The following is an 11,499-nucleotide window of genomic DNA, read 5'->3' as shown; positions in this document are numbered from 1 at the left end:
AATATACTGTACAGAGATTGTTTCTCAAGTACTAAGAGATTTAATCACAGGTGTTTTAACTTCCTCACACTAACCCAGCAAAGCACACAACTCTTGTGAGTGCGCTTCGAATAGTTGTTCGAAACTAAAATTCTATATTTGGAAACAGCAATTGATAAATGAAGACAGTATAATCGGATCCTTTTCTGAAACAGCTCAATCATTCATGCCTTCATTCTGCCACAACAAAAAAACGCACGAACATGCCACCTGCCAACTCATCAACTCCTCAAAACATATCAAGTGAACGCTGTTCAGTAGTAAACAGGAAGAATAAATCTTCCTCTTCTCCTTCTGAACAACACATGACACAACATGCCACTAATCAAGTTCAGCAAAATTTGAATGGTAATTGGATGACAGATGTGAGTTCAGATAAACAACAACACATGTACCATTCTGAGGACTATGCAAATAATCAAAGTGTAAAGTATAGTCTGTCAACAACAACAATAGGTTTTGGTTCACATGAAGTGACATGTGGCAGCAACTCTTCACATCCTCCAAAGAAGAAATACAAATTTAAAAACAATGAATTGGTGGCATTCCAACAATCCACAGATGCGAAAAAGACATCATCTCAAAAACATGCCACATGTCATCAACATTATGTTATTACAAGTCAAAAATCACTTGACTTGGACGACTATTCACAAGATTATATGCAACATGCACCTTTTAAACTCATGGATCTCAATGAAAAGACACTCCATTCCACAACAATCATTCAAATTAATCAAAATGACTTGAATCGACGATTGACAACTTTAAAACGAGGAGCAGATTCAATTTCAAAGGAAGATATTCTTAGAGTTTTGCATTTGAATCAACAACAAGCTAGTTCTAGATTGGGATGTAGTGTTTCGACTCTGAAAAGAAGATTTTATGCTTTGCGTGGAGAGCTAGGTCTGACAAAGTGGCCAAATAATTATATTGACAGCTGTCAGGACAATACAAAGCTGTTCAAGCAAATTTATCCACTATCATTGGATTATATTTTGAATTCTGATTGAAAAATATGGAAATTGGATGTTAACCAAAATTTGCAAATAATTATCCTCAAGTGGGATCTAAACAAAAGGACTGCTTTTCATTTTTGGAAGTTGGAAAGTATGAATGCATGAGAGTTAAGAGTTGGCAGGCAAGATGTTTCAATTTTGGCACTCTGGCTTGACTTGTGGATTATAAATCACATGGCATGAACCATGATTCAATTACGAACAAGAGGATTTGACTGGTTTCAATACAAGGTATGTTGAATACTAATCAATGGACTCAATTTGAATTCATTGGAAAGTTTATGTACTCATCTTTGAAAATGCGAACCACCTTTTTGTTCCAATATTTATTAATTTGATCGTTGGAAAGAAGTTTAATTTAACACCTTTCCAATAAACCTTCCTAAATCTCTCAATTCTTCCTCATTGGAAGAATGTCCCATTCCTTTATAAGTGTGAAATTCCACATGCTCTGAACCTCCTCCTTGATTCAACACTTGATTGACCAAATAATCCTTACTAGAAACTCCATATTTGTATTCCAGAACATTATCAGCATCTCCGTGAGCTATGAAAATTGGAGTTTTACAATTTTTGAAATCAAATTCTGGATTTTGTAAAAGAGATTGTAATTGTGTACGAAGAGGAAGCCAGGAAGATAAGATTGCAATTCCTCCAAGTTTGTATTTGCAACTTAATCCATAATAGAATGCAACTATTCAAGATTTTCAAATAAGTTTACCATAATTATTTACAATAGGGTTTAAAAATTTTAAATACTGAACTACTCACCACTTCCTCCTTGGGAAAATCCAGAAATTATAATCCTGCTAGGATCAACTCCAAATTCATTAATTTCTCTATCAATTAATTGAGTAATCTTTTCAAAACATGCTTCCATACTTGGAACATCTTCATTGACATCTGGACCTTCAACAGCAAGACTTTTGACATTGTACCATGATTTAAAACTCATTCCAAATCCAAGAGAAATAGGTTGTGAAGGAGCATTAGGAACTAGAAATTTCAATTTCTTGAATTTTTCATCCGAAAGAAATCTGTCGAATGTTTGAGACCAACCATCCGATTGATCTCCAAAACCATGCAGAAAAATCATGGTTGCATTATGAGAATCTCCGTTCAATTCTGAAACAGAATATGGAATTTCGTAGGATTTCAACGTTGGATCAACATGTTTCAGATAAAATTTCTTTTGATATTTCGAAAGGAGGGATTGTTTCTTCTCTGCTGAAAGATTTTCTGGAAATGTTAAATTTTCTTGATATTCCTTCCATTGTGTGTTTGCTTCAAAGTTGAAAGATTTAAATTTTTTCCACTTGCTGGCAAGTGACTCGTCAAGTTGTGACATTTTTTTGTTGTAATCATTTTCACACACTAGAACTGTCAAGCTCAAAACTACATGAAATTCGGCGGGAAATAATGTGGAAATTATACAATGACTGTAAATGAAATTCTATTAATAATAATTTAAATTTTACAATATTTGTTATAAAGCCATAAACCTTTACAATAAACCATTCAACATCTTATATTGGAACATTTTCAAGATCACCATACTGGAAGCGACACATCAATCAACGCTATTTGACATTTAAATCTCGTTAATGAAAAGTGACCAATTGATTCCAAAGAAAAAAAAATGAATATTTCACACACTGCCATTCTCTTCCTCCTGCTGCTGCTACTCCTTCTCACAACAGTCACCACTTTAAATGCCTTCGTACCTCTTGAAATTGGTCCCAACTTGTATGAATTTGGTGTTGCCGTCAACAAGGGTTCTACAAGAGGAGTTGTTGTTACAAAATGTGGTCCAATTGGTAAACAATTTGATTGCATATTGTCTCTATTGATGGATTTTACAGAATCTACTTCATTTACCATGTTTGCCATGTTGGTTATTAATGCACTTAGTGGAGAATCCACAAGTGTCGAAATTCCTGGCAATCCATTGGGTGGAGTGATTGCTTCCAACTATGCCAGTTTATTGGAAGATCGAGAGAAGAGATTTTACTATGCACATTTTGGTGCTACGTTTTATCAGTTTGATGCTCAATTGATGAATTTTACATTTTATCAAAGAACTCATAATGGAATGGCTATGGCTCTAACCATGGATGATTATGGACAAATTTGGGGAGGAACTTATCCTAAATGTGGTGTATTTTCATTCAATCCAAATAATACTTTATTGAAAGATTATGGATTTGTGTATAATCAAACATGGGACATGTATCCAAGATCGATTGCTTCAGATGATTTGGGATTTATTTATATTGGAATTGCCTTTACAAAATCACAATTTATTGCTCTGAATCCAAAAACAGGTCAATATTATCCATTGATTGATGAGGTGAATAGATTGGATGGAACTGGTGTGTTGTACAGAGATTTGGATGGTGCTGTTTATGGTAATCAAGGTGGCTCATCAATTGTTTACAAAATGTATAATGGTACCATGATTTCCAATGTTACTAAAAAGAAAACAGCCAAGGTTTACTTAGCTGGAAGTCAAGATTATATTTACAGATATTTCCAGAGTGGAAATTTCTTACAAGATTTCAATGCTGTCGATAAGACTTTTGTAATCAAGTTATCGAATGGAACCTTATTGAATAGAGACTTTACCTATTCTTGTCGTGGTGCTAATATCATGGATATGGTTGCCACTCCAGATAGAAATTTATTAATTGGAGCTACAAGTTTTCCAATGACCATGTTTTCCTTGAATGGAAATCCAGTTCAAAGTTTACAAAATAATCCAGCACTAGATCAGTGGAATACCATTAAAAGTGTTCCATATGATTCGAATATTTGGATTGGGACCTATCCAGAAGGTAGATTATTATCTTATTCTCCATCCAAGCCATACGTGTATACTGAAATTGGAAATAATCGAACTAATCCAGTTTTTATTGGAACATCCTCACCACATGTGAACAGACCTAGCTGTGTTCTAATTCATCCAAATATGGAACACGTACTCATGTCAGGAAAACCAGCATATGGTAAAACAGGAGGAGGTTTATTAATCCATAATAGAAAATTACAAAATGTTATAGTATTGAATCATACTCAATTAATTCCTTATCATTCAATCTATAGCATGTCTAGTATGAAATCCAGTAATAGCATTATTATTTGTGGAACTACGACTGATCCTGGAACAGGAGGTCAACAAATTGCGACCGAATCTGAATTATTCCTATTCGATTTGTCGACCCTCAATGTTCTTAAACGATTCAAGCCATTCAAAAACGTTGGACACTATTACGAATTGTTCAATTGTCCTGAAAATGATTTAATTTACGGATATACTGACACCAGAATATTCTTTGTTTACAATCCATTGACAGATTCGATCATTCACAACAGAACCATTGATAGAATATTTGTTGAACAAGGTCCACACTCCATTGTCAGCCATCCAAAAACAAATGAAACTTTCATCACCAGCTCAACTGGACTTTACAAAATTAATCCAGTCAATTTTTCATTCATTTTAATTTTCAAACCAAACAAGTTGCTCATGTTCAATGCAGTGATTCTAAATGATGGATTTTATTATTTCAGAGCTGGAACTGAAGTTTATGGATACAAATTGTTTAATGCAACATTTATTGACCCAGTGAATAGTGTGATTGGAATGAAATCGAGTGTAAATCCAATGAAAAGTGGGGATAGAACTGTTGCACTGAGTGTGGGTGTTGCAAACAAATTTACTTTGTTGATTATTTTGTTATGTTTGACCTTTGTTCAATATTTAATATTGGCTTAATAAATAATTTATTTCCTGTTATCCAAAAGAGCTAAACAACAAACGTGTTCGATTACTTTTAATATTATTAATAATTAATTTATTGTGTTGTACAACGAAGAATTATATTCATCCATCCATATTTAACAGCAGTTAGTCTTTCCTTAACAAGATTAAGAACATTTTGACAAAGATAATTCACAAGGAAATGAATTCTCCATATAAGTAATATCAGTAATATTCTTATTCAACTTTACCTTTAAATATTCTTTGAGATTAGTATAGTTTATCAATGAATTTTCGGAAAGCTCAATAACATTTCCTAATACTTCTTCCTCAAAATAAACATAGCATGCACGTTTAGTGTTGTAAATAGGACACTCATCAGGATCATTCAAATCAATATCTTCATTTTCAAAAGGAGTTTCTACTTCAGTAGTGTTTACTTCTGCCATGAAAGTACTTGAGGAATTTGTTGCAATCTCACCAACTAGTGGGGTGGTTGGCGTGTCCAATTGTTGTTCATTGACATTTGTTGAGTCTTGGTTTATAATGGAGAGAAAAAGTTGGCCACCATCTTGAATATTGTCCTCTTCATCACTGCTTTGATTATCTTCTTTCTCATCATCATCTTCATTTTCACTCTCCACCATTTCATCACTAACTTTCTTTCGTTTCCAATTTTGTAATTCCAAACCAAGAGGATCATACAAGTTTTCACAAATTACTTCATTGTATTCTGGTTGACTCATGCATGAAATTTCATTTTGGGAAAACTTTTTCAATGTGCTGACTTGTTTTGTGAATGCAATATCGAATTCATTTCCAGCGTTGTTTCCTAATTCTGGATTTTTGGAGATTATCTCACAAAGAATCCAATTTCTGGCTCCAAGGAAAGGTTTTTTTCTTCCAGTTACTTTAAACAACTTGTTGAAGTGTTTACAAGATTTCTCTCCACAAACACAAGTTCTACATTTAATGTCCTTGGAAGGTTTTGTTTTGGTTTGTTTTTCAAAGGGAGGCATTCTGTTTTTTTTTAAGATTTGATAAATTACTAGTGCGATAGATGGGATTATTAATAGGCTTCTTGGAACAAATCTTCTTGTTTCTTTAATTTACAAAACATAATTTTTATACAACCAACCATTAAACGGTTTTGTTGTTCCACTGATCACTTGAAAAAATTTTGTTTTTTTGTAATAAATTTTCCGCCTTTCCTTTTTGGGAAGTTTATTGTTTGTAACCTGTCATTATCTCTCTGGTTTGGGATCCGCACATGCTCGGATCTTATAGCTTATCAATGTGATGTACAATAGTCTGATCTACATGTGGTAAAAACACGAAGGTGTAATATTCTATATTTATTGAGATAATCAATAAAGTTTAGTATTTGTCAGAAAAACTTGCCCTCTCGCCAAGAATTCATTTTGCCATATTTGGGATCTGGACTTTTATTGTCTGAAAACAGGCTAGATGTGTTCTATATTCAATAATCTATATGAAAAAAAGAAGAAATAAAATTAACTCTTGAATTGAGTATATAACGACTATTGATATTACTATATATAAGGTATTTGGATAACAAATTCCACAGAAATCACACTTGAAATATAAAATGCACTAGAGTATGTGAGAAACATAATGGTGGTGAAACTTACGAGTATACACATTTTGGCGATCGACGATTGGCGAAAATCGCCACTTGAATTTTGCGAATGGTTTCATTCGCTTAATGAAATTGGAGATTGGCGAAAATCTCCAGATGAAAATTGCGATTAAGTTTTTGGAAAAAGAAACAAATAAACCAAAAATTCCAACATTTGTTGGGTATTTGTTATTAAAATTACAAAGAAATTCTTTTAGAAGAGTCAACACCATGTTTTCTAGCAGCTTTCAATTAAGCACTTTCAGATCTATTTGGATCTCCAATTAATCCTTTGGATCTTGTGAATATCTCAGTATCACGAATGGAATCAGATTCACTTTCGGACTCATCAGTAATAGAATTACTGGCAGCACTCTCAAATCCATCAGATGAGCTACTGGAATATTCGTCTTCAATCACCTTTGACTTCTTCTTAGTTTGAGAGGGTGAAGGCTTGGCTGCTCTTTTTACGCCTTTCTTTGGAGTTCGAGGGGTTCTCTTTTGTTTTGCAGGTTCAACGGATCCAGTAGGAGTAAAATCTTTGTCATTCAAATCGTCAGCTTGCTCTCCTGCAAAATCATCAAGCTTCTTCCTTTCCATTTCTTCCACTCCTTGAACGAAATTCTTGATAACACTTATTGTCGAAACATTGGTTGGAACTATTCCTCTAGCCACAGTATCTGCTGGTCTACTATCGAATTGAGCTTGTTTACGAGACAGATTTCTCTTCTCTCTCCCTTGCTTAGTAGTATTTCTATATGATAATTCCACACCAGAACAAAGACTCAAATATCTTATCAATGCCAACATATCTTCTCTCAAGAGCATCTCTGATTCAATGACATAGTTACCTCCATAGGTTGGTACGTTTACATTAAGAATTTCTTGGTGGTTTGTATGTCTTGGTATATCATTTTCTTGGGAACTTTTTGCAAGAAGCAATTTCAAGATATGTGGTTGCTTCCACCAAGTACACCAAGTTGCTGCTCCTGCACAGAATACCTCAATAGCATTGATGATATGGACGATTTCATCTTCTTTCTTAAATTCTTTAACACTTTCCAACATTTTGAAAACCAGATTTCTGTATGGTGTTGGGTTTGGTTAACCTGGCGCCGGACGATTTTGTCCAAAAATCCTGCCTTTCGACCTAAAATTTTTTAGCTATGCCTTCTGCACATCTATTTCTATCTACCATATTAATATCTAGTCTTGTCTTTAAGTACTTTTCGAAAAAATAGCCTCTGATTAGAGGTCATTTTTCAATAAAATTTTCCCGCGGAAATTTTCCCGCTTTTAGTATTACAGAACTTTGACAACCTTCAAACTCAATCAAATTAGCAAATAATCTATTTATATAAATTGGAACCCTGCTATGTGATGTATACAACAATGTTACAAATAATTGTTTGTTGGATATATTTCTCTATGTAATATATTGAGTTTGATTGAATACTGTCAATAACAACACTATTAAACTTTCATAAGGACCTACATTTTATTTGATAATATCATTTATCTATGTATTATATCGACAAATACCTGGTATCATGATTTTATTTTCTATATATTCAATTTGGGAAATGTCGCAATGTCAATACTTAATTGAAATATTGCCATAATACCAATTATTGATTATATTTCATGAAACTGATGTTATAGACTTTATTTGATGTATATATGTATATATGATTGAAATATTTCAATTTTAACTTTTCTTAATGACATGGGTTGTTCACTAAGGTAGTCACTTTGCCATATGACAACTATCTAAGATGATATTGAAATGATTCCAAAATTGATATTATGAGAGTATTTGATGATTACAACATGATGAAAATGAAAATGAATTGATTGTTACAATATTTGACATGTAAGAATGTTACCTTTGATCAATTGGATAAGTAGCTTGACAGACATTCCAATTATATAGATATTGACTTCTATTACTCAGGGTTTGGTTATCGTTTCGTACTCATTGGATCTTCATTATTATTGAAATACATAATCAATGATATACATCATTAAATAGGTTACAATCTCAGCTATCCAGTGGGCTATAGATTGTGTATAGTTTGTTATATAATTATTGAGATAATCAGCAATTCCTCCCTCAATATATTGCGATTTTACTATTCCTAGGGAAAGGTAAAAGAATGATCAGAAATTGATCAATAAAAAATATATGTCATACTAGAGATGATTTGCTATCGATTGGTGTTTCAACTTTTGGATTTCACTAAGTAATTATTGAATTATCACCGATTAAATATTTAATTATTCTTGTTGGAAATCCTTGCTGGTAATTAAAGAGTTGATTCATTCTTGTCTTGGTTGTATGGAGGTGAGAGTGCGGATGCTCTTAAATTGTCGGTTGGAAAAGTAACATACAAAAAAAATGTTGTAATGTCTCCTCTCTCTTCCTCATTCAATCATCTCATCATCTCATCGTATCATCATCGTATCATATCATCATCATATCATCAGGAGTTGTTTCATAATAATTTTAAAAATATATATTGATTGGAATTATTTGGAAGATGATGTTTCGGAATTGGAATAATATTTATTTGGAAGTTATTATAATGGTGGAGGTGTGGTGCCTTTGGCACTCACTTCCACCAAGTTGCAAAATTAATTGGAAATTTAGGATAGCTTTAATAATGTAATTGGATTGGATTGGTGGATGTATCACCTCTTGGTCATCAAGTTGGATCTTCCCTTCCATCATTTGGAAGGGAGCAACTTCTCCCTTCAATATTATTAATAAATTAATATTATTAATAAATTATAATTTAATTCTTGTTGTTATTTGCAGTGGTAGTAATGTTCTTCTTATTTGTCATGCGACATATTCTTGTTTGTATAGATATTTTTAGATATAAAACCTATAGCGCTGTTAGCTCAGCGGTTGTATAATGGCAATGTTCACTAATGGACGTGCGATCGATTCTCGGTCATTTTACTCATTTTTGTCTTTAATCAGGGTTTTCTGAGCCATGAATATGAAACTTTCTCGGATTGTTCTCCTCATCTAGAGGAGTGTATTCATACTTGATACTTGTACAATATATTGTAAATTGACTGAGATGGAGTATATTCTATATATTGAATTGTGACATTTTGAAAGATTGTTATTATTATCATATTGAATTCAATTCTAACACTGTGAAATTGATACCAGATGTATAATAGTGTGATTAAACGTAATTTGTAAAGTTACAGGATGATTGGATGTACTTACATTGAGATAGAGTGTTCACTAAGATATATTAAGTGTTGACATTGAACATTTACTGATTGACTGAATGAAAGTATCATGAATTGTTTCTAAACTTGTATAGATGTATATAAATGGTGTATAGAATGTGTGTTATCAGTTCTAGACTAATTGCATATAAAATAAGTGAGTTGGAGCATAATCTTTGATTTTATGTCAAAGTTCTATAGTAAAATGATAGAGTTGACAACTCAATATCTACTGAGCCAATACTCATGAAATTGATATTATATGCTAATTAGAGTGTCTACATATCATGGTATCAATTTCAGTGCAAATGGAGTTGTTTCTATATCCTTCAGATTTCCATCCATTCCCTTGAAATATCACCATGTACTATCTAACGGATGCATTTCTTGAAATGAAATTATATAATTTGATGAAAGTCCACTTTATTTGAGATGTGGAACACGATATTATCATTTATTTTGAGATTGGTAACTTTTCCTATAGTATCATCCTTAATTGTCTTAATTGACCAAAAGAGGTAAAGGAGAGATTTCAAATCATAAAATAAATGATGTTTTCGAGATGTACTATTGATTTCCAATCGATTGATATATTTTGTTGATTGAGGGCGTGGTTTTCTATATTCAAGATTTCCTCCTGATCTTCCAAGACAACCTTGAAATTTCACCCTTTACCTTACTGAAAGATAGAATATTCTCCAAAATGTCTGAAATTTGAATCATATACAGTATTTGAGATGTTGAACATGATGGTAATGTTTCATAGAGTGGTCATTTTCCAGATTTTCATTCATGTCCATAGTTGACTAGTTGGTATGAAAGGGATGAAATCATGAATATGAAAGTTAAAATAAACGTGATATTCTATCTCTACGGATTGAATGGAGCATTTTCATATATATTTTGTTGATTGAAGTGATGTTTGTGATAGACTGATCTGACTTGTCTTTCCTTTCAGTCAACTTTGTAAAATCAACATTTACTTTCCTATGGTACCATTTCTGATTCTTATGATATGAAATTGAAATCTACAACATTATAGATCATCTGCATGATGTTGGTAAAGTTTCAATAGTGGTCTTTTTTCAAGATTTCATCCTTTTCATCATAGTTGACCATGTGTGATTGAGGGAAGAAATCTTTAAATATGAAAGTGAAAATAAATTTGATATTCGATGTTTACTAATCAAATGGAACATTTTCATATTAGGATTTAATATGTTTTGATGAGAAACTCAAAAGTTATTGTTGACCTCTTTTACCTCACATCTTCCCTTTTCACTTGATACTTTTATACCTACCAACATGAAGTTTAGAAATTTCATATGAGAGTGATTATGAATGTTGTTAGTGAAGATATATACTATATAATCTCATTAAAGGATTTTGAAATTATCATTCTTCATATGGTTTCATTTTATAATTTTTAATCTGACATTATTTACAAAGTTAATATTTTATAAATTGAAAAACTAAATATAATATATTGTTCTACTCATCATTTACAATCGAATGATATAATATTCAATAATTTGGGCTAGGGTTTGAACTTTGAAACATTGGGTCTGGTATTTCAATTTTAGGTTCAAAGGGTTTGGTTAGGATTCAGAGTTGATTTATTTGGGTTATTTAATATATTACTTAGTGAAGATTTATATCATTGATTATAATTCTTATCATCTATTAATAATGTAAATTTGATGTTTTCATTTCTTGTATTGATAGATATATAAAGGTCAGGTCAGTACTAACTTTTGAAATATGGACTTTGAGAAGTCAAATGTTTGGGACGT

General features: G+C 32.2%; 5 protein-coding genes across 5 annotated transcripts; 2 read left to right on the top strand and 3 right to left on the bottom strand.

Moving 5' to 3' along the window:
- Positions 1-242: 242 nt before the first annotated feature.
- On the top strand, positions 243-1,052 carry NAEGRDRAFT_74996 (uncharacterized protein; the record flags this gene model as incomplete). Its single annotated transcript, XM_002669946.1, has 1 exon — positions 243-1,052. One exon carries the CDS (start codon positions 243-245, stop codon positions 1,050-1,052), a length of 810 nt encoding a protein of 269 aa, XP_002669992.1.
- A 359-nt stretch (positions 1,053-1,411) lies between these two features.
- NAEGRDRAFT_74995 (uncharacterized protein) lies at positions 1,412-2,406 on the bottom strand (the record flags this gene model as incomplete). The annotated part of the gene is made up of 2 exons (XM_002669907.1): positions 1,412-1,752; positions 1,830-2,406. The coding sequence occupies 2 exons, from the start codon at positions 2,404-2,406 to the stop codon at positions 1,412-1,414; spliced, it is 918 nt and encodes a 305-aa protein (XP_002669953.1).
- Positions 2,407-2,697: 291 nt separating this feature from the next.
- On the top strand, positions 2,698-4,833 carry NAEGRDRAFT_53821 (uncharacterized protein; the record flags this gene model as incomplete). Its single annotated transcript, XM_002669945.1, has 1 exon — positions 2,698-4,833. The coding sequence occupies one exon, from the start codon at positions 2,698-2,700 to the stop codon at positions 4,831-4,833; it is 2,136 nt and encodes a 711-aa protein (XP_002669991.1).
- A 152-nt stretch (positions 4,834-4,985) lies between these two features.
- NAEGRDRAFT_53820 (uncharacterized protein) lies at positions 4,986-5,837 on the bottom strand (the record flags this gene model as incomplete). The annotated part of the gene is made up of 1 exon (XM_002669906.1): positions 4,986-5,837. One exon carries the CDS (start codon positions 5,835-5,837, stop codon positions 4,986-4,988), a length of 852 nt encoding a protein of 283 aa, XP_002669952.1.
- An 872-nt stretch (positions 5,838-6,709) lies between these two features.
- NAEGRDRAFT_74992 (uncharacterized protein) lies at positions 6,710-7,525 on the bottom strand (the record flags this gene model as incomplete). The annotated part of the gene is made up of 1 exon (XM_002669905.1): positions 6,710-7,525. One exon carries the CDS (start codon positions 7,523-7,525, stop codon positions 6,710-6,712), a length of 816 nt encoding a protein of 271 aa, XP_002669951.1.
- Positions 7,526-11,499: the final 3,974 nt, after the last annotated feature.

Source organism: Naegleria gruberi (genome assembly GCF_000004985.1).
Source record: "Naegleria gruberi genomic scaffold NAEGRscaffold_76, whole genome shotgun sequence".
Taxonomy (NCBI): Eukaryota; Heterolobosea; class Eutetramitea; order Acrasida; family Naegleriidae; genus Naegleria; species Naegleria gruberi.
This window is presented reverse-complemented; position numbering and strand designations above follow the sequence as displayed.